Source organism: Hyperolius riggenbachi, chromosome 1 (assembly GCF_040937935.1).
Source record: "Hyperolius riggenbachi isolate aHypRig1 chromosome 1, aHypRig1.pri, whole genome shotgun sequence".
Classification (NCBI taxonomy): Eukaryota; Metazoa; Chordata; class Amphibia; order Anura; family Hyperoliidae; genus Hyperolius; species Hyperolius riggenbachi.
Genome location: NC_090646.1, coordinates 673,117,089 through 673,141,030, shown reverse-complemented (window position 1 = coordinate 673,141,030; position 23,942 = coordinate 673,117,089). Strand labels below are relative to the sequence as shown.

At 40.9% G+C, this 23,942-nt stretch overlaps 1 protein-coding gene across 1 annotated transcript; it reads right to left on the bottom strand.

Moving 5' to 3' along the window:
• Nucleotides 1-1,461: 1,461 nt before the first annotated feature.
• Nucleotides 1,462-2,418, bottom strand: LOC137544267 (olfactory receptor 2A12-like). Its single transcript, XM_068265328.1, has one exon. The coding sequence runs from the start codon at nucleotides 2,416-2,418 to the stop codon at nucleotides 1,462-1,464; it is 957 nt and encodes a 318-aa protein (XP_068121429.1).
• Between the last annotated feature and the right edge of the window lie 21,524 nt (nucleotides 2,419-23,942).

Sequence of the window (23,942 nt, the reverse complement as noted above, 5' to 3'; positions counted from 1 at the left end):
CATCGGTGGACACTCTGCATGACTCAAAAATACTCTACACTGAACAAGGGTTCCATGATTTTACAATGAGAAGATAATCATGCGAAGATGCCTCCCCAGTCTGGTCAGCCAAAAAAAAATAAATAAATAACCACACATGAGGTATCTGAGGAGTCCACATGGCTAAGTGTAAAGAATTTTGATGAACGTTGTGGATATGAAGAAGCTGTCAGCAAGGTGAGTTCAATGAATGTTGACAGCTGGCCAGAAGAGAAGAGAAGACACAGCAAGTCACAAGTTTTAACTTACAATGCAAGGAAATCTTAATAATTTCCACAATTTTGCCTTAAAGAGAACCCGAGGTGTGTTTAAAGAATGTTATCTGCATACAGAGGCTGGATCTGCCTATACAGCCCAGCCTCTGTTGCTATCTCAAACCCCACTAAGGTCCCCCTGCACTCTGCAATCCCTCATAAATCCCAGCCATGCTGTGAGGCTGTGTTTACATCTGTAGTGTCAGTCTCAGCTGCTCCCCCACCTCCTGCATAGCTCCGGTCCCTGCCCCCATCCCTTCCCTCCAATCAGCAGGGAGGGAAGGGATGCAGGCGGGGACTGGAGTTCTGCAGGAGGCGGGGAGAGCAGCAGACTGACACTGTAGAGATAAACACAGCCAGCTCTGACAAGCTGTTTGTCAGCAGCGTGGCTGTGATTTATGAGGGATTGCAGAGTGCAGGGGGACCTTAGGGGGGTTTGGGATAGCAACAGAGGCTGGGCTGTATAGGCAGATCCAGCCTCTGTATGCAGATAATATTCTTCAAACCCACCTCGGGTTGTCTTTAAAGGAGTCATCAGGCCATTCTAATCAATGCCCCCCGCTGCAGCTTTGCTGTCAGCCGTTTGCCGCCGCTGCTTCCCAATCCCCAGCAATGACGTCAGGTCGACCTGGAGGTCGGCCTGTACTGCACGAGCGGCGCTGTCAATCACCGCCACGTGGCGCAGTAGTTCTGTGGAGCATACTGCGAAGGCGCAGTAGTTCTGTGCCTGCGCAGTACACTCTGGTCCACGTGGAGGTGATTGACAGCGCCGCTCGCGCAGGCGAAGTACAGGCCACTAGGTCGCTTGCTGGGGATCGGGAGGCAGCGGTGGCGAACAGCTGGTGGCGGAGCTGCAGCGAGGGACATGCTGGGAGCTTGGGGCTGGACGAAGCCCCGGGTAAGTAGCACTTATTTTGCTTAGAATGGCCTGATGACTCGTTTAAGGATTTCTATGTTTTTGTGATTATGGATACATTCTGGATTCAACTTTTTGATTCAAAAACCAAAGAAAAATAAAAGCAGTAGAACACTATGGATTTTTTTTTCTGACACAATGTCACACACAGATCTATTTCAGCGAGATGATGTTCCATGTGTTCTTTGAAAGGGTAGGGTCCACAACTGTCTTTGTTTTTTTATTGGGTGTAACCCTCTTTTACTAAAATACTTAATGTTTGTTTACAACGCAATTGTGTTTAATTTCACTCAATGCTGCCTTCAACGCTTTCTTAATATCCTTATTCCTTAAAGTATAAATGATGGGGTTCATAACTGGATTCACTGCAAAGAACACGAAGGACATGGCTTTATAGATATTCATATAGTTGCTGCTTCTCGGCAACAAGTATAAGACAATAGCGAAGCCAAAACCTAAGGACACCACCAGGAGATGGGAGCTGCAGGTGGAGAAGGCTTTCTGACGTCCCGTCGATGAACGTATCCTGAGGATCTCCACTATGATAACCGTGTATGATATGACAATTAATCCAAAAGGAACAATAGTTAGCATAGCGCTGACCCATAATGCATATGAAACAAGAGGCGATACGTCAGAGCACGCAAGAGACACCAAAGGAGTGAAGTCACAGTAAAAATGATCGATAAGAACAGGGCAGCAAAATTTTAGGCGAATTACAAAATAAAAGATGACTATATTAAGCAGGATTGTAATTAGCCAAAAAACAGTTACTAAACATGCACACAGCCTATTGTGCATGAGAACAGAATATCTCAGTGGTTGGCAAACAGCCAGATATCTGTCATAGGACATCAGCATAAGCAGGAGAATGTCAACGATTGTTACAGATCCAGCTATGGTCAACTGAACAGTACAGCCGAGATGGTAGATGACGGCTCGCTCTGCTAGGATGTGGTGGAGCATCAGTGGAATCAGGTCTGTACTGTAGAGAAGTTCACAGAAGAGCAAATTGCTGATCAAAATGTACATAGGAGAATGCAGAGAAGGGCTTCTACTAACTAAAAAGATGATCAGGAGGTTCTCAGAAGAAGAAAATGTGTAGAGGAAAAGTAAGAGGAAGAAAAGAGGAATCCTGTAATCACTGAGGCCTTCAAACCCGATGATCACAATTTCAGCATTAGTTGTCTGATTCTCATGAAGCGTCATCTACAGAGATAAATAAGACAAAGTAAGGTTTTTTTTTTGGGTTTTTTTTTCAGAAACATGTAATTTAGACTAACTACTCATACAACACAGTAAGTCTAAAATCAAAACCACATTATCAGCGCAACCAAACAATCATGAATCTGTGGAACAATATGTGTGTGTCGCAGCCAAAGTCCAACACTTCAGTACAGCGTTTGAGTCAATATCGAATGAAACACTTCAGCGCAAGCTCACTTATGTCCACCACCGAGAACACCATGCGCGGCTATCTCTGCACAACTCTGCCTAATTAAGGTAAAAAACTATATAGAGGTATATCCAGCCACCATGTCTTTTAGCTCCTGAGGAAACTTTAATAGTGAAACCGGTCGAGTGAGGCGGACGTGTGGCTGGACGACGTCCCATGATTTATGTGCTGTCTTCTCTGTGGGTCCCTGTAACAAGGACCCTGATGTGAGTGACCCCTTTTAAAACTTTTTATGCTGTTTTTTACTGCGCTACATTAAAAATTGCTACAGATACGCTTAGATGTGCATTGTTTTTTTGCATGCCTCTAATTTTTGGTGAAACACTGCATATGAGGATTTGAGTTATTCTGTCCAAACTGGAGAGGAGGCCGGCTGTGAAGACACCTGCTGCTGACCTCATAAAGCTTTATTACAGACCCTGTAGTTAAGGTCTGTAAGGATCTGGTAAGCGCATCTGTTTTTATGGTGTTCTCGGTGGTGGACATAAGTGAGCTTGCGCTGAAGTGTTTCATTCGATATTAACACAGTAAGTCTGCTTTCAATGACACAGTTTGTATTGGTACTGAATTTTTTTTCACTACTATGTAGAAGTGAATTCAAAAACTTCTCATTCCAAAAAAAGATACGACATACAGCATTTTATAAATTAACTCTGGTTTATTATAATTGGATTTAGGCAAGGTTTAGAGTTAGGGTGAGTGTTTTTTGTTTTTTTTTGGGGGGGGGGGGGGGGGGCAGTGATATCAACCAGGAATCCCCAGCACCCAAGAAAGTCATCAACTTTCGACAAGGCTTTGAAGATAGTAGATGGACTTGTGTAGCTCCCTGCAATAAAGAACAGTAAACACAGAAGATAAAGGAATACAGCAGTAGGAGACATAAGTAAGAAAAGGAAAGAAAAGAGGGAATTCACGTGAACAAGAAAAGAAGACAGAAGATAAGAAAGAAGATGGCATGAAGCATCATACGTAAAGACACTTCATTTTGAAGCTAAATGTCATGTTTGCTTCTGATTCTGAGCCCAGCTCGGATCAACACAAAAAGAAACCGATGTATGTGCCGACTCTTGCCCAAGGCATCAGGATAGTGAAAGACTCATTCCATGCCAGCAACCACCACCTTGATCTACTCCCATTGAACCACTGCTACAGGCCCATTTTCTTTTCGACTTCCAGATATAGGGACACCTTCTTTCCTCAAGCTGTCCAACTTCCCAACTCGGGTCCCCCATCACCAGTGCCGACTCCAGCTTCACATTTTTGGGGGACACAAAGGAGGCACAATGGCTGGCTGGTGGGGCCCACTTGGGTGATCAAGATCAATATTTGTATGGGGAGCTTTAGATATTTTTGGTTAACTTAGGTAATAAAATGAATAACTAGTTCAACAGTGGTAGGAACCAATTGTAAACATCACAAACAGAACTCAGAGGCTTTTGAGCAGACTAGATTGTCCAAATGATGGTGCTATTATGGAAGAAAGGTTACCTACAGGTGTACTTGGCTAGTTTGCTGGCAGACTTTAATCCTTACTTGCCAGCAAGCTACTCCTGTGTGGACAGATCACAGACAAATCATTCCAGCCCTCCAGCCTGTGTCTGAGGACCCTACAAACAAGGGGAGGGGAAAAGGCAGGATGGAGAGAAACATTGTGTGTGTAATTCCTTATCTAAGTAGCTAAGCATTGCTGGAGACTAGAGCTTGTATTTTACAGACAGCAAGTTTTGTATCAGGATTATTCAGACTCTATTCCTGTTAACTGACAATGTTAAAACATACAATCTGAAGGAAGTAGAGATTTTTTTTTTTGCAAATATAAGTGTCAACCAGATACATTAATTACAAGGGATCTTGCAATGATCGTGAGGTATTTATGGCAAAAAGATAAGACCATTGGTTTACTTATTGCCTACAAAGACTCAGGCTGACATGGAGAGTTTTTTTACATACCCTATACTGTTCACTGTACCCTGCTGGGACCTAGAAACAGTTAATTGTTACTGAGCGGGGGGGGGGGGGGGGGGGCACTCAGAGGGGGAACAGTGATTCCCAGCATGCCCCAGTGTAGAGCCACCCATGCCCATCACCATATATGTGCATCTATGTATATACATACAACGGGCCTGATTCACAAAGCGGTGCAAACTTTTTCGCGGACTTTTACACGCGCATATTGCGGCAAATTACGCGTGCAAAAGTCCGCGATTGCGCAAATCGCGGCACTTTGCGCTCGCAAAAGTCCGCGAAAAAGTTTGCACCGCTTTGTGAATCAGGCCCAACATGTCTGTGTGTAAATGTATAAATGTACCCATGTATTCAGGGCCAGATTTACAGCTCAGGAGCATATTGGCACATAAGCTTGTGTGTCCTAATCTCCACCCCTTAACACAGGCCACACACCCTAACTCTTGCCCCCGTTTCTTGTTAACTAAAACCACACAATGTTTATATTACCAAGTACAAGTAGCCAGATGTGCCCTACTCCCTTCCCCATATACCGTATTTTTCGGACTTTAAGACGCTCCGGACTATAAGGCGCACCTAGGTTTAGAGGACAAAAACTAGGGAAAAAAATATACTAAACCTGGTGACTCTATAGTGTAGGGGCTTCTTATGGATCCCCCTCCCCCCAAATAATGATGTCCCCCTTGTGCGTTCTTGAGTCCCCGTGTCCTCTGGTATTTCATTGTGTTTCCTGGAGTTGCCCTGTGTCATCCTCTCTCCCCTGTATCCTCTGGTGTCCCTGTATTCAGTGTCCCCATGTCCATCATTGTCCTCGGTCCCCCTTCCTATATCCCCCACATCTGGACTCCTCCTGTGTCCATACTTGGACTGCAGCCACACAGCTAGTGTTAATATACTAGTACAACACAACTGGGATTCATAATAAAGCACTTTGTACTGTGTGCAGCCTCCTCTCGTTGTCCTTGTGCCCGGACTCCTGTGTCCATAATCACGCTGCAGCCAATCACTTCCTACCATATACCATACCCGGTGCCTGTGTGCAGCGTCGTCCTTGTCCCCGTGTCCTACTTTCCAATGCCTGAGATGCTGTGTCCTTACTCGCTGCAGCCACGCAGCTCCGATGAAAAGGAAGTAAGCAGATGTCAGCGCTGCGTAATATGTTGGCGCTTTATAAATACAATAAATAAATAAAATGTCATCTACCAATCAGGCGGGGGGCGCTTCCCCAGACCGCCAATCACTCCTGCTCCCTTCTCACTCTCGAAGGCAGTTTGGAGGGCGGGACAAAGGCTCCATCATTGGAGCCAATCAGTGCACTCCCCGTGGTCCCGCCGGCGAGACCTTCGCTTCCTATTAAAGGATACCCGAGGTGACATGTGACATGATGAGATAGACGTGTGTATGTACAGTGCCTAGCACACAAATAACTATGCTGTGTTCCTTTTTTCTTTCTCTGCCTGAAAGAGTTTAATATCAGGTATGTAAGTGGCTGACTCAGTCCTGACTCAGACAGGAGGTGACTACAGTGTTACCCTCACTGATAAGAAATTCCAACTATAAAACACTTTCCTAGCAGAAAAAGGCTTCTGAGAGCAGGAAAGAGATAAAAAGGTTCAATAGTTTATAGATTTTAGCTCTGGCATACTTCAATGAATGTGTCATTGAGCAAAAACAAGATGTGCAATAAATGCAAAATCGTTGCGCACAATGCAAGTGAATTCTGATATGTATGAATAAAGCCTATCATTACCAACTCAAAAAATTAAGACATTATCTCTATGTTTATTATTTTCTTTTTTAATTTCAGTCTTTTTTTATTAATTTAAATAAAATAAATAAAACTAGCAGCAGCAATCACATACCACTAAAAGAAAGCTGTATTAGTGACAAGAAAAGAAGGTAAAATCCATTTGGGTGCTAAGTTGCATGACCGAGCAATAAACTGGTAAAGTTGTGAGGTGTTGAATTGTGAAAAATGGCCTAGTCACTGGGGGGGGGGGGGGGGGGGGGGAGGGGGGGTATAAACCTCTGGTCCTGAAGTGGTTAAAGAATCAGGGAGTACTAGTTTTATCTAGAAGCCAAAGCTGGAGGTAAAATAACTGGCCTTTTAAAGAATTATATTTAATCAAACAGCAATTCTGATTGGAAGGAGGAAAAACGTTTATTTTAACTGCTTCAAACAAAAGCCTTTTCACACTTAGACCATTTTTGACCATTTTTTAGGACCATACCATCTTTCAGACTTTGAACCTCCTCTAGGACTATACCATCTTTTTTAACTCAGTTTAGAACCATACCACCTTTTATGCTTGAAGGATACCCGAGGTGACGCATGACATGAGGCGATAGACATGGGTATGTACTGTGCCTAGCACACAAATAACTATGCCATGTTTGTTTTTTTTCTTTCTCTGCCTGAAAGATTTAAACATCAGTTATGTAAGTGCCAGTTTCCGTCTGAGTCAGGACTGGGTCAGACCCGCACTGAGAAGAAATTACAACTACAAAACACTTTCCTAACAGAAAATGGCTTCTGAGAGCAGGAAAAAGATAAAAAGGTTCAATTGTTCATAGATTTTAGCTCTGGCATACTTCAATGAATGTGTCATTCAGTGTTAAATGAGGGATTTGTAACTTGAACACAAAGTCTTTCAGAGACCAGAGTAAATCTTTTAAAAGGATGTGGTTGTTTATTTAACATTATTGATCTTCCATGAATATTCAAAAATAAATCAATAAAGGTACAAATCTTAGTTACATTATAAATGATTACAAAAGATGAACAAATTGATTGCTGAGTAATCTGCAAGTATATTAATAAAAACTTATTGTACTAGCCTATATGTCTGCATGTATGTGAATATGAATGTGGGTGTGTGTATGAGTCTGTGCTGGAAGCAGGAAGAAAGGAAAGAAAGGAATGAACCTTTTCCCGCCTCAGTACACTGTATAACTTAAATGGGATGGACCCACAATATAACACGATGCTATCTGTGATTGGTCCCATTAAACAATGCTGTAGTCTCTATTGGTCGACTACTGAATCTAGCTATTTCAGTTAACTGTTCCTTCATTCCAAAACGCATGGTCAAACTAGTTAAATCCAGAATTCTAACAGCTTCATTGTAAGACTATGGCTTGAGGAATTCCCTGCCCCCAATGATGAGAACCACATGCTCTAATTACCTTTATGGGGGAAGGTTGTCCTAAACATTCCAAGTGAGGGGGAAGTTCACTTTACAGACATCGTGAACAAAATCTTATGTTAATTCCCACTAAAGCCTAGTACTCCTAACCTAGATAATAGGTTAATTTTCGATCAGTCTTATCAATATCACATATATAATTTAACTATAGCTTTGATATCTCAATCGCGTCACATCCAATATAGATAATTATTCTTCTCATCATAGCTGGGCCCAAGCTATTCAGAGAATTCAAATCATCACATATTTAGATTACTCGATTAAAATATTAAAACTACTTATTACATTTCCCCCTTTATAGAAGTCAAATCACATATTAAAATTACTTTCACTTCTATAAATACATTTAATATATTTTTAATCATTATCAAAATTTTTGTTAAAATATAACAGTCATATTCTGTCATCTTTCATTAATAATTACCTTCAAATTTTGCTACCTCTAAATTTTTAGACAAATTAATAACTTTTATTTAAAGTAATTGCATTTATATGCTCTTCATACATCCCTTGTGAATGAACTCTGAGAAGGGAAAAAAAACTCTCAACCTCTGCCTTGCTGGACTTAACTTAAACAGTAACTTTTTCTTTCATGTGTAATTGAAACAATGTGTTTTAACCCTTTCACATCTTGTAGTATAGGAAACTTTACCTTTGACAAAAATGGTGGATTCTTCTTAAAATTAAACTAATACCCTTAAACTAAACATGCAAGCATGATGACAAATCTAAACTTTGAATTTCATTACTTTTTCTTCCATTTTAAAACGATCATAAAACCCTTTTTTTAAAAAAAACAATCATAATAATGTATATAATTAACTGGATTACCTAATAATGTTACATAATAATCAAATGTATTGCCTTACAACTACTAATATCATTAAAATATTCTTCATTCATCTTGGTGGAATTCATATCACTTATCCATCCCAAATCAATATGAATTAATGTATACCTGTATTCTTCAATTATGTCATACCTCCTTAAAAAGTTTGTATTACTGTTTGGAAATATCTATAAAATATATGCAGTTTGAATTTTCAAACATATCCTAATCAAATATGGTTTCCATTATTAATAAAAATTAAAAATATTAAATCAAAAAATGTATCATTTAAGGACATGATACTGATGCACTGTATATAATAATACCTTAACATCATCTGATTTACATATTATTATGCTATCTAATTAGCCTTATGCTTTCTGACAAAACCTTATTATCTTTAAAGAGGATCTGTAACATAAAAAGATCCCCTGGGGGGTACTCACCTCGGGTGGGGGAAGCCTCCGGATCCTAATGAGGCTTCCCACGCCGTCCTCCATCCGTCAGGGGTCTCGCTGCAGCCCTCCGTGGAGTCCGGGCAGCGGTGACGTCATTATTTACCTTCCTGGCTCCAGCGCAGGCGCTCTGACGGCTGTCGGCTCCGAACTACACGGAAATACCCGATCGCCGTCGGGTCTGCTCTACTGCGCAGGCGCAAGTTTCCGGCGCCTGCGCAGTAGAGCGGACCCGACTGAGATCGGGTATTTCCGTGTAGTTCGGAACGGAAAGCCTCCACAGCGCCCCCCGCTGGAGCCAGCAAAGGTAAATATTAAACTAACAGTCGGCACAGTCGCCGGCTGTTCGGAGGGCTGCGGAGAGACCCCCGTGGGACAGAGGACGGCGTGGGAAGCCTCATTAGGATCCGGAGGCTTCCCCCACCCGAGGTGAGTACCCCCCAGGGGATCTTTTTAATGTTACAGAGTCTCTTTAAATCAGATTTCAAAGTTTCTTAATACAACCCATTAATTATAATCAATGATTTTTGTACCATCTAAAATTCCTTTTCTAATATTTTGATCAAACTCTCAAAATAACTTTGCATACCAGATATATTATGGAAACCCCTTTCTATCAAAAATATCAATTTCCAAACATTAATCAAAAATTTACCTTATTTTTTTTTTAAAAAATGAAAGGATCTATAAGCTATTGGATAAAAAAAACTTTCCTTAAAAACCTTTTCTGTTCTAATCAATATTTTTCCTAAACTTTTCATTACTTTATGAAAACATCACATATAACCCAACAAACAAACACAACATAAACTGAACATTAAGACATCAAAACAAAAAAAATGAAATTGTCTTTTTCACATGTGTCAAATGAATTATATGTGTGTAAAGAGATTAGATTTCCAGTTCAGTTCATGAAAAAGGAAGGAGGGGAAAAAAAAACTTCAATGTCTTTAGGCTGTAAACTTCCTTTCATCCCTTTATCAATGGAAGCATGGAATCTCGTCTCAATAGGCTCATTAGCATGTGAAAGCCTGGTAATCTTCGCCATCTCTGCATGTGACCTTTTTCCGTCAATCAATCTTTAGAAATACGTCTACAATTAAAAAATATGGTATCAATGATCTTATTTCGAGAAAATAACTTTAAACTTTTTGTTCCCCCTTTGAACAAACAAACTCATATGACATTGTCTAAATTGCAATCCTTTGATGAGGACACAAACCATGAACTTTAATAAATCTCGTTTATCTAATAAACATGAGTTTAACCTTAGACAAACCTAAAATAAAGCTCAATCAAAAAAAAACACAATGTCATCTTAAAAATCCCCTACACAACTTATTGTGAGGACAACAAAGTTATATTCTCTTATGTAAATGTGTAATAGCATGTTAATATGTGTGTGTGCGTTTACATAACATGCTAATCTCATGTGTATATGTCATTATTAGTATACCTGCTGTGTGTGTGTGCAAGTTGCAAGTAACTAAATGATACCCTTACATTTCTTTCACAATGATATCTCAAAAATGATCCATACATTATTTATACCAACTTCTGACGTATCTTTATTCATGCAGTTTGAGTGACAGCAAATGGCTTCAGATTACATGACTCCAGCTGTTCTTAATAAACCCTACTCTTGCTTAACATAGATGCCACTGTTTCTCATACAAACAGATGAACGCATCTCCTAAACAGTTTCTGCTAAAACATTTCTATGTCACTAAAACTTAACTTGAAAATTTTTCTTTAATTTTTATTTAAAATGACCTCATCTTACTAAAATATATTGCAACTGATGTAACCAATTGCTAGTATCCAAAATAAACTCAAGGAAACATGAAATCCACTTTCCTATAAATAACTGATACTCGAATTACTTTTTAAATCCAATATCCCAATCAATATTGTACCTCAATTTTCATCAATTTACAGAAAGGAAGGAAATCACCACCATCTCTGATTCTCTTCACATACTTCTCAGGAAACAAAATTTAATAATTAAGGAGATAGAATACATGTGTACACCAAATCATAAAAGGGGAATAAAAACATTATCACATAAACACATATAAAATAAACAACCAATAACTTTTATCAGAGTTCTGCTTTAACCTGTTGTCCTTTAAACGTTTAATTTTTAAATTTCCTTGAATTTGAATATATTGTGTACAGTCTAAAATATCAGTGCATACATTACTGTATTAATAATCTACAGCAATGACCAAAGTATACAATTTTATTTCAGATATTTGATATACCAACACCAAGTCCCTTGTATACCAACAATTTGAACTGGTACAACTGATTTCACACCTCTGACCGGAAAAGATATGAAAACATTTGTCACCATTCATCAATTATATTTTTATAAATTTCCATTTCTCTTCCGGTAAAGAAAAACAGATCTTTACAAAAATAATGCATATATAAGTATAAGGATATACTTATTCATGACAAATCACTTATGGGACTGAGCATTCAATACATATCATAATCTGATCATATTTCCAATAATCACTCACATTAGACTGAACACACATATTGACTTTTAAAATATATTTTTACCTTATAAAATGTCAAAATCATCTAAATGTAATAACTATAGTCATGAGCTACCAAATTTATTTTATACCTTACAGATCAAATTCTTATGTAATTGATACAATCGTTATTTGCAACAATTCAGCTTTATTTAATCAAAATTAAACCAAATCTCTTCATTTCACCATAAACTCACTAAGAATATCCTCCTGACTAAACCTATAACTTAAAAAAACTTATTTTATCAACTTTTGTGTAAATCGAATGTTACAATATATATCTGTCATCTGTGGACACAAGCAATCACATCTTACTTATGAATGCTGACCCTTATCACAATATCCTCATCAATCCACTAATACAGGAACAGATATGTCTATCATTAAACTATGGTGATTCATTCTCCTATGCAACATTATAACAAGCTCATTTTAATTAATTAAATTTTTTTTTAATATCAATTATTATATCAATGACTATATTTTATACTTTTTATCAAAACTCAAATGGAAAATAGGACAACAACTCTGAAACTTGAATGAACTTTTCATAACATATATAGCTTGCAATACAAATACTTTTATGTGACATCTGCAATGATTTTACACTCCAATTAGAATAGCTGTCATATGATACCTGTTGCTACTGCTGCTGCTGATGCATGTCATTATGGTAACCAGAAACGTTTTATTTTTTTCCTGGCTTTCAGGATTACTGCGCTTCTAATAAACCATTATTACAGATATATTTCCTTTTTATATAAACTGTCACTTATTCATGGTTTACACATTTTCTTTTACACAAGTAGCCAATTAGCATAAATACAAAACCCTTACTTTACTTATAGAAGCTAATATGCTAAATCTACTCCTATGATCCAATTACACTATCTTAAGCTTCAATTTAAACCATTTTTTCCCAAGTTTAGCTTGCAGCTTTGTGAACAAAAATATCTGCATCTTTAAATAAACAACACCATTAATGAAGTCTGCATCCTGTCTGCTACCAATAAGGCATTTTACATAGGAATAAGAAGAACATTCCTTTTGCCTGCTATTCATTTTAGCGAACTTTTTAAAAACTATTTCCCTTATTAACTAACAAATAATCTTGATTTCTTTAACAACTTTGGGCACTCATCTGACTTTTAAAACTTTTAGCTAATTCAACAGGAAATAAAGCATAGTCACCTTATGCAGACAGACTTCTGGTATCACCCACATCTTATGGAGGACCATCATCTCCTCTCTGGTCTGGTCTCATCCCTTGCTTCAGATTCAACGCAATAGAGTTTCACAAGAAGACAGCTCCGCTTCCTTTTCTTGCTCGTTCCCCGATTTTGAAACGAAGTTGCGATTTAGCTGTGTTCTTTATAAATCTTATTTTGCGAGTGGCTGGCTCACCAAATGTTAAAATGTGGGATTAGTAACTTGAACACAAAGTCTTTCAGAGACCAGAGTAAATCTTTTAAAAGGATGTGGTTGTTTATTTAACATTATTGATCTTCCATGAATATTCAAAAATAAATCAATAAAGGTACAAATCTTAGTTACATTATAAATGATTACAAAAGATGAACAAATTGATTGCTGAGTAATCTGCAAGTATATTAATAAAAACTTATTGTACTAGCCTATATGTCTGCATGTATGTGAATATGAATGTGGGTGTGTGTATGAGTCTGTGCTGGAAGCAGGAAGAAAGGAAAGAAAGGAATGAACCTTTTCCCGCCTCAGTACACTGTATAACTTAAATGGGATGGACCCACAATATAACACGATGCTATCTGTGATTGGTCCCATTAAACAATGCTGTAGTCTCTATTGGTCGACTACTGAATCTAGCTATTTCAGTTAACTGTTCCTTCATTCCAAAACGCATGGTCAAACTAGTTAAATCCAGAATTCTAACAGCTTCATTGTAAAACTATGGCTTGAGGAATTCCCTGCCCCCAATGATGAGAACCACATGCTCTAATTACCTTTATGGGGGAAGGTTGTCCTAAACATTCCAAGTGAGGGGGAAGTTCACTTTACAGACATCGTGAACAAAATCTTATGTTAATTCCCACTAAAGCCTAGTACTCCTAACCTAGATAATAGAAGATTTCTTTTCGATCAGTCTTATCAATATCACATATATAATTTAACTATAGCTTTGATATCTCAATCGCGTCACATCCAATATAGATAATTATTCTTCTCATCATAGCTGGGCCCAAGCTATTCAGAGAATTCAAATCATCACATATTTAGATTACTCGATTAAAATATTAAAACTACTTATTACATTCAGCAACAATAAAACAGTAAAAACTTAAAAAAGTAGATTTAAATATAAAATAAAACTTTGGAATATCTTAAAAGTCATTTATAGGAGAAGGAGGATAGATAGAATTGTCTATTTCATTAGTTTATTTTCACCTCGGCTGTCCTTTAACCTTCCTTTAGGATTATTCCATCCTTCAAGCTTTAACTTTCCTTTAGGACCAGACCATCATTCAGGCTTCGAGAATGTGCTGCATAGGAATAAGCTGGTGACATTTTCAGAACCTATTTCGTCCTAAAAATACACTCTCTTCCACGGAAAATATTTCTCTAAAATATGAATTTAATACAAAAAAAGTGCATTTTCTTTCTCCCTTTTCATTTACTTTTTTTTAATTTTCAAGAAAATGTTTATTTCACAAAAAGTAAATGGTTTTCATATGTACATTTCTGAGTATTTCAGCATGTGAAAATGGCCTTTGACATAGGATTATTGTGCTTTGGGTTCTTAGTCTGCACAGCCCATGTAAATATTTAATATAGAAAAAGTTTAAACTTGGAAAAATAGAGGATTTCCCCTGTGAAAGGACACTTTTCTCCTCCCAAAAACTCATAGCTGTTGGAGGGACAAAGCCAAGCAAGTAGTTTCCAAAGTCAACATTAGCATGTGGCCACTGTGACTGAGTAGTCACTGTCGTCATGAGACTAGAAGATATCAGATTGTCTCTAGTCCTGCTTCTCAGCTTTTTGCTTTCTGATGATAGTGGTACCACTAAAAATATTAAACCAGGATGCTACCTTAAAGCGGAATATAACCCTGCATTTCAACTTTGCTCTAAACCATTTTTTTTACAGTATATTATATGCAACCAGCATTTTTTTTTACTAGACCAGCATTGGAAGGGTTACACAGAGCTTTAAAGTTCCTGGAGATTTCTGCAGATGCATCCGAAGCTGAAATAGATACATTTTGTTTACATAAATGTATCTAAGTGTTGAATGTGACTCACTCTCTCTCACTGAGAAGGAGCTTGGAGGACAGCCAAAGAGCGTGTAACATTTATCAATAGATACATTCAACTAAATAGAATGTATCTATCTGAACTTCTGCATATCTCTCCACGGAACTTTAAACCTCTGTGTTTAACCCTTCCAATGCTGGTCTAGTAAAAAAAAAATGCCTTTTGCATATAATATGCTGTAAATAATATTTTAGAGCAAAGTTGAAATGCAGGGTTATATTCCGCTTTAAATCAGTTTTTGGTCCTGACTCGGAGGTTGATAAATTACCCAACTTGTGAATTGTGCCACAGCTTATAATTGTGTTTCCCCAAAAATAAGATGGTCGTATATTAATTTATATCAATTCACTAAGATCATGCTGGAGATAGTAAGGCAAGAGAAAACTGCCATCACACAGTGAGATAGTTATCTTATCTCTTCATTCCTTAAAGGGATACTGTAGGGACGTCGGGGGGAAAATGAGTTGAACTTACCCGGGGCTTCTAATGGTCCCCCGCAGACATCCTGTGCCTGCGCAGCCACTCCCCAATGCTCCGGCCCCGCCTCCGGTTCACTTCTGGAATTTCTGACTTTAAAGTCTGAAAACCACTGCGTCTGCGTTGCCGTGTCCTCGATCCCGCTGATGTCACCAGGAGCGTACTGCGCTGGCCCAGCAAGGCCGGCGCTACAATTCAGGCAGACTAGGCATTTGCCCTAGGGCCCCCACCACTTCAAAGGCCCCCTGCTGACAGAGTTGTTTTCCCCACTGCTGTTTATTTGGCTTTACTAAAGAGGCTTGAAAGTTCAAGCCAAGTGTATGCAGGCTGCCCCGCCTACCAGCACACTTCAGGAAGTTCCGCTGCCCACCCCCAGGCATTCAGTGGCTGCAGATCTGTGAGGTATAGTGATAGTGTACAAGCAGGGGGGCAGACTGTGAAGCAGAAGCAGCCCAGAGCATGAACACATCTCAGTGAGTCTGTGTTACTCACTGCACTGGGAGAGGGGGGTTGAGGGAGGGAGACATGCTGTGTCTGTGTGTGCTGCTGACAAGGCTGGAAGCAGCCAGGAACAGGACACATCATGGTGCGTCTAACTCACTGTGCATTGCATCTTATCTTTCAGCCAGCATCAGCCTGCAGATGTCTCCTGATCTCCTGGGAGAGGGGGCTGAGGGATAGAGACATGCTGTGACTGTGTGGAAGAAAAGGTGAATGGCTAGCTGGATGTCTGGAATACCTCCTGTACCTTTTAAAAAAAATCCCTGAAATCGCTGAAGCAGTTGGCAAGCTGGTGACTGTACAGAGGCTTGCCTCCTGCAGGGTCTGTGGGAAAAACTCAGCTCTCTCACTATTGTAAAGACTGATGTGGACAGCTACATAAGGTATTTCAAAGTTTTTGACAGTCCCTAGACTCCAGGAGGGCTGCTTTCTGACTTGAGTGAGAGACTGGCAGGGATAGGAGACACATTACAGGCAACAAGCCTCTGTGTGATGTGGGATTGCAATACAGATATGCTCTCTGCTCTATGGCCCAGACAATGCACACCAAAAACCTGTAGCAGATCTGCAAAATGCTAGAGGTTTTTGAAGCAGATTTCAGATTTGGAGTTTTTTGGAGTGTTTTTGTGTAGCAGATTTCATATATTGTTCCAGTAAAGCTGTTACTGAACAGCTTCTGTAACAAAAACGCCTGGAAAACCGCTCTGATCTAGCGTTTTTCAGAGCGTTTTCCACTTTCCTATACTTTATATTGAGGCAGAAATGCCTCAGAAATCTCAAAAATGCTGCAGCCCCTGAGTTTGTATTTGTGGAAAAAACTAGCTGCTCTGGTGTGCACCATCCCATTCACTTTCATTAGCCAAGCGGTTTCCCCCCTGAAAGCGTTTTAAAAAACGATCCAGAACCGCTTTGGTCTGCACCAGCCCTATCTCATGCTCTCCACTCCTCATCTCTCCCACATTTACCCTTGTTTTCCCCCTTTCTCTAGTGCTGGGGGAAGGGGGGCAATCTCCCCCCAGGCCGCGTTTTTTTCAGTGATTTAGGGCCGGTCCAGTGCCTGGTGTATTTAGGTTTGTTGTTGTAAGGCAATGTGAAACACTAGGCTAGCAGATAAAAGTGCAATTCCAGGGCAGATAAGCTGGTAAATATACACAGCATGGTGCAGAGCTTGCCTGGAGGGTCTGTGGGAAAATATCTGTCTGGTCTCTCCCCATTGTTATAATGACTGCATTTGTGGATAAGGTGTTAAACAAGTTGAAAAGTTTTTGACAGTCCCTAGACTCCAGGAGGGCTGCTTTCTGACTTGTGTGAGAGACTGGCAGGGACAGGAGTCATATTACAGGCAAATAACCTCTGTGTGATGTGGGACTGCAATACAGATAAGCTCTCTGCTCCATCTCAGGCTATTCTCAATTTCTCTCCACTCCTTCTCTCTCTGGGCTAGTGCATGCCAAAATCACAATAGCAATCGCTAGAAATTTGTGAGTGCGATTTTGTGCAGCGATTTTTTTTTCAGAGCGATTTTTGAATGAATCGCTCAAAAACATGCTATACGCTGTGTGTTTGTAATTTTGAAAAAATCATAATGCTGCTGCCTGCTGTGAGAACACCGTCATAGGGTAACATCAGCCAGGCGCTTTTCAAAGCACTGTCGATTTGAAAAATGCTCAGAAGCCCTCTTGGTGTGCAGCAGCTCTCCCTCATTCACCCTTGTTTCCCTCTTCCCCTAGTGTTGGGTGTCTTCTTGTCATACAGGAAAGTTAAATAAAAGTGCAATGCTGGTGAGGCAAATTATTATTATTAGTGGTCATGAGGACACTGTGGGGGGAAGGTGGGCCCCACAGATTAAGTTTCCCCTCGGCCCCTGGGCCCCTTAAACCGGCCCTGTGGCCCAGTATGGTCTGTGTCTGCAAAGTACGCTCCTGGTGACATCAGCGGGATTGAGGACATGGCAACGCAGGCGCAGTGGTTTTCAGACTTTAAAGTCTGAAATTCCACAAGTGGACCGGAGGTGGGGCCGGAGCATCGGTAAATGGCTGTGCGGGCACAGGATGTCTGTGGGGGACCGTTAGAAGCCCAATTCATTTTCCCTTGACCCCTACAGTATCCCTTTAAATTACCTCCTCTGTGGAAGTTACCTCCTCTGTAGTTAAGTTACCTCCTCTGTAGTTATTTTCACACGCAGTTAATGAACAGCCTGTCTTTAACTTTAGAATTCTGGAGTTTTTTTAAGGATTGAAGAGTTAACTTAAAGACAGAAGAGTTCATTTTAGGTTTGCCTGAGGTAAAATGTTTCCTGAATACTACATGCCTCATCACCATGGTGATAACTCTAGAAACGTTATTAAAGACAGGAGAGAAGCTTAGTGAATTGAGGCCAATGTCTACTTTTTCCTTGAATAACAATGTACATTTATTCTTGAACCAAAAAAGCAACATTTATTCATATATATTCATGTCATCCCATTCTCTGGATTATTCTAACTCTCCAAACCTTTTACTGTATTCCATCATGGACTTATAATACTCTATTTCCTTTATCCATGTACAACAATCTACATTTACAGAGAACCCACCATGTGCCAACCCTTCTAGCTTTAAGTCTTGTTGGGGGCTTTTAAGTGTTAATCTTTTTGGGGGTGTCTGCTGTCCTTGGTAAAAGGTCTACCTATCCTGGTACATTCTATTCTGGACACTAATTAAAGGGAACTCAAAGTGAGAGGGATATTGAAGCGGACTTGTGTATTTCCTTTTAAATAATGCATATTTCCTGGCTGTCCTGCTGATCATCTGCCTCTAATACATTAAAGTGAACCTCCAGACTAAAAATCTACTCATCAGCACTGAAAAGGCTCGGTGTCTCTATAACAGTTTCACAGCATCAGAACTTTGTTTTTCTTACATAAGCCTTATTTTTAGCTGCACAGAAGTTAAGCTTCGCCCCATCAAAGAAAACTGTCCAGGCTTTTTTTCCCTGATGCTGTGCAAAGCATGATGGGATTTCCTATGTTGTTATTCACGTTGCCTAGCAACTGGGAGTGGTGATCAGCACACAGGACAGTTGGAACTGTGTCTCATGCTCCCTGTCCCCTCCTTTCAACCAAAAAGATGGCTGCCCTCATGAAATGAAACATTTGCCTGTTCTTTTAAAACAGGGTGGGTAAGAGATGATATTACCTATCTATTTTAATTAACATAACTAATGTAACTTAATGACAGTATGATTGTTTAGGCTGAAGTTCCTCTTTAAGTCATAGCCCCTGAACAAACATGCAACAGATCAGGTGTTTCTGACATTATTGTCAGATCTGTCAAGACTAGCTGCATGCTTGTTTCCAGTGTGTGATTTAGACCCTACTGACCAGAAAGATCAGCAGGACTGCAAACTGACTTCATGAACTAGGGCTTATATTTTGTGCATCCTTCAAATATCCTGAAAATCATGTTAGGGCTTATTTTCGAGGTGGGTCTTATATTCAAGGAAACAGGGCAGATACAACATGGAGGACATAAGGGCATACATATCTCTTAGCCACATTCATGACTTACTGTATAGAGCTGGTGATGTTAGCAGTCGGATAGCCTGATCTCGACCTCTAGAACATGTTCTGCACGTTCTTGGTGATTTTATTCTACGCAGGAGGTCTTAACAATATAGTGAGCGGTTGTGTAGTTCTGTATTGAGTGTTGGATGACACATTTTGCAGTGTGTCAGTTGTGTCAGTACTGGATATTTTGTTAAAGTGTATTATAGGAAATTGCCCAGCTTGCTCCACACCTTCTGCAGAGAAGAAAACCAAAGCTGTCTTCAAGGACCCAATTACATCTTTTCAGGAAATACCAGATGTTTCTCTACAGATCACTATTCACTGCTGCCATACTTGTAAATGAGGAGAGCTGCAGAAACATGATATATCTGTGACTGAGAAGGACAGACAATGTAATTCCTGTGCAAATGGCAGCCTTGTGGGTCTTATATACGTATGTTTCTGTGAACACAAGTTCTGTAGGTCCCACAGGACCAATTATCAGTTCATTGTCAATAAGTCTCTGCTAAACAAACTACGAGTACCAAAGTACACAAGGGTATAATGTTAACATACAGCACAAAGCAAAGATTACAGTATCTTAAATGTAATGTTTGGCATATTTTTGGTGTGTTTTTAAAGCCTAAAGGATACCTGAACTGAAATTTAAAATATGAGGTGGCCATAGCTGAGGCTTCTTCAATACCCTCATAATATCCTTGTCCCTTAGCTTCGCCCCATAGCCTTTACCCTGCTAAAATATGTGACTGTGCCCAATCATGACCAGGGTGCATGCTCTGCCCTCTCCCCATGCCTACTTTGATCACGATCCCGAACAGCTGTGCTGCCACAGCCAGGAGTGTTTGGGGCATGTACGGCTCAGATACAATTGTAACCCAGCATGCCAAGGTTGATCCTGGCTGATGCTGCTATACTCATCCATACAGGAGCATGCGCAAAGACAGCATGTGATTGGACAGAGCATGCGCCCTATCATCTAATGACACTCAAGACTGCGGCCTGCAGTGTCTTTGCCTGGAAACAGTCCTGCCTAAGGGCCGAGGCAGAAGTATGAGAGGCTACAGACTCCAGGCAGGAGAGTTTGTCATGCTAGAGGCACTTACTTTGGAAGCAAGGGGGGGGGGGGGGTTATGCTGGTTATACATGTTAATGGGATGAAGGGAGTTTTAAAGTGGTCTGAAACTCCGACATAACATTCAATACAAATGTGTTTTCCTACTTTTTATTACTCATAGTTTTCATATTTGCTTTTGTGCACAAGTAATATTGTCTGTTTACAAACTACAAGTTTCCAAAGTATAGTTTATTGTGCCCTAAAAGCTGTCATTGCATTTTATTCAAACTGCTTTTTATTATATATTAACATCTATTAATGATCTTTTCTGAACTGTGTGTGTGTGTCTGAAGCACAGAGAGCTTCTTTCCAATTGTTACACTGTGTTTACACACATTGTAACAACATTAGAATGTAAACAAAGATACTGTTATCTACAGTTTGGATGTGGATTTGAAGCTGAAAAGTGGGACAAAGTGCTTTGTTTAACCATTTCCGGACCGCCTCTCTTAGATCCTACGCCGCACTTGTGGCTGTTCTGGCCTGATGCGCCCGCCGTTACCACTCCCGATGCGTTTGTGCACACCGGAGAGGGGAGATTAAGCTGTCATATAACAGCTGACATCTCCCCTCAGTGATCAGCAGCCATCGTGATTGGCTCCTGACCACGTGATATGATCACTACGATTTGCCGGCAGATCATAGTGATCACCAGTAACAGCTGCGGCGGTAGGGGGGAAAGAAGAGCATCCACTCAACACCCTGCCGTTCCCGCGACGATCGGCGCCCCCCTCCACTCTGGCTGGCATCTCCGCTCTCTCTGACCTCAAAGCCGGGTCCCGGCTAGATGACGTCATCAAGCCGTGACCCGAAGATGCTGGCCGGAGCAGAGGGGTCCACTGCGGCTCATCGCTGGAGCCTGGAAGATGGGTGAAGGCTTCTGCATGAAGGGGGGACACCTGGCCACCATGGGGACACACTGCCCAGCATACAACAGAGAGGATCCAACTGCCTGACCCCCCAATTGCGCCCCCCGCCCGCATACAAATTTGCCTGGTTCTTAAGGGGGGTTAGGCGGCCATTACCCAAATGGTTAACCATTTCAGTGATGTTCTGCTAAAAAAAAAAATCTGGGATAGTAGCTTTCAATCTTCTAGAGCAAAGTACAAATGCTGGCTTTCAGACCACTTGGCCACACATGCAGTGTGGAGGTTAAAATTGAAGGGTGTTTAACCTCCTTAGCGGTAACCCCGTGCTGGACACGGGGTAAGCCGCCGAAGGGTGCCGCTCAGGCCCTGCTGGGCCGATTTTCATAATTTTTTTTTTGCTGGACGCAGCTAGCACTTTGCTAGCTGCGCCAGCACTCTGATCGCCGCCGGCCCCCGCCCGATCGCCGCTATCTGATGCGGCGCGCGGCCCCCCCCCCCCCAGACCCCGTGCGCTGCCTGGCCAATCAGTGCCAGGCAGCGCCGAGGGGTTCTTCGGGACTCCCAATGACGTCCCGATGTACGTCATCCCGCCCCGTCGCCATGGCGACGGGGGAAGCCCTCCAGGAAATCCCGTTCTTTGAACGGGATTTCCTGATCGCCTATTGCCGGAGGCTACATGATTTTAAAAAATAAATAAATTAAAAAAACTGCTGCGCTGCCCCCTGGCGGAATTTTTCATACCGCCAGGGGGGTTAAGGGGAGTGTGGCTGAACACTTATGGGGGGGGGGGCAATGATGGAACTTTGCAATCTCAGACTTTGGCGCTAGGGAACTTGGTCTCACCCCTAGGGAAAAAAAGGGGGAGAGAGACCGCTGCACTCACGTGTATAGCCAAAAGGGAGCAGGGAAATCAAATGCCAAAGTCCACGAGCAACCAGAAAAATCCCGCTGCACCAGTTGGTTGGGTGAAATAGAAAATCCTTTATTTGATCTGTTAATCCATCATCAGTGTAGCAATAAAAAGCTCACGCGTATCGGAGCATAAAATGGCTCCTTAATCATAGCTTGCATACAGAAATGTGTTCACAAGTTATATAGTGCATCAGGTCACACCCCTAGGGGTGTGAACTCTAGTCTTAAAGATACATACAACACAATGTTTACTAAAAAGGTGATACATATCACCATAATACATGTATAAGAGATCCTTACTTAAAAACAAGTACATACAGCAGGACATCATAGCAACCTGACATAATGGCTACCCAGCATAAATAGTTATTGACATATTGTATCTTTTAGATGATACCTATCATTATTTATCATAAAATGTATTTAGATCTAATCTGGAATTTAACCCTAAGGGGGAACGTGTCCCCAATTTCCAGATCCAGAAGGCTTCTCGCCTTAAAAGTCTCCCATAGATGTCGCCTCCCCTCAAAGAACCTGACACCCTTTCTATCCCATGGAACCTAAAGCTCGACATATTCCCCAAATGGGCATGAAAAAAATGTTTGGAAACACTCGAGGCACGGGTAATGTATGCAGCGTTCTTGAGACATCTCCCGGCCCCATGGTAGTGTTCAGAAATTCTCTGGCGGAGAGGACGGGTGGTGCATCCCACACACTGCATCCCACACTCCACACAAATGACCAGATATACAACATTATGAGTGTGACAATTAATATACTGTCTAATGTCATAACTGGTATGTCTGGAGAGTGAGACGACCTCCCTTGTTTGTTCATGAACACTGCAGAACCTACATGTGCTATAGCCACATCTATAAGAGCCTAAATACCTCAGCCAAGTGGGTCTGGGTCTATCGGCACTTTGGAATAAGCTAGGGGAGAGCCTGGTGCCCAGAGTAGGAGCGTGTCGTGAGGAAAAACCACAACCCTCCGCCAATACAGCTTGTAGTTTTGGATCTGAGTGAAGGACAGGCAAGTATTTTTTGATAGTTTTAACAATCTGGGTGTATTCTAAACTATATGAAGTAACAAAGTTTACACCCTTATCTGATTGTCTGTTCCTACGACCAGATCCAGAAGCCAGTAGATCGGATCTAGTTTTGCATAAAACCCGATCCCTAGTCTCCAAAATTAGGCCATCTTGATATCCTCGATCCTTAAGTCTGGATTGTACCAGATCCAATTCTTGTTTAATTCTATTAGGATCTGAGCAGTTCCTAGCCGCTCTGATCATTTCTCCATATGGAATGGATCTTAAAGTGTCTCTTGGATGGCAACTTGTGGCTAAAAGCAAAGAATTGCCCGCACATTCCTTCCTGAAGGTTCTAGTTAATATTTCCCCCGTCGTGGCACAGCCAGTCAGATGTAGGTCCAAAAAATCAATATCAGTGGCATTGTGGGACATTGTAAAGGACAAATTCAGATCGTTGTCGTTACAATACGACAAAAATTTCGACACGTCCTCCTCAGGCCCCCTCCAAACCAGCAGCAGATCATCTATATAT

Bases quoted from the DNA above. Each gene is read 5' to 3' on its own strand.
- LOC137544267 (XM_068265328.1), bottom strand. From the start codon at position 2,418: ATGACGCTTCATGAGAATCAGACAACTAATGCTGAAATTGTGATCATC.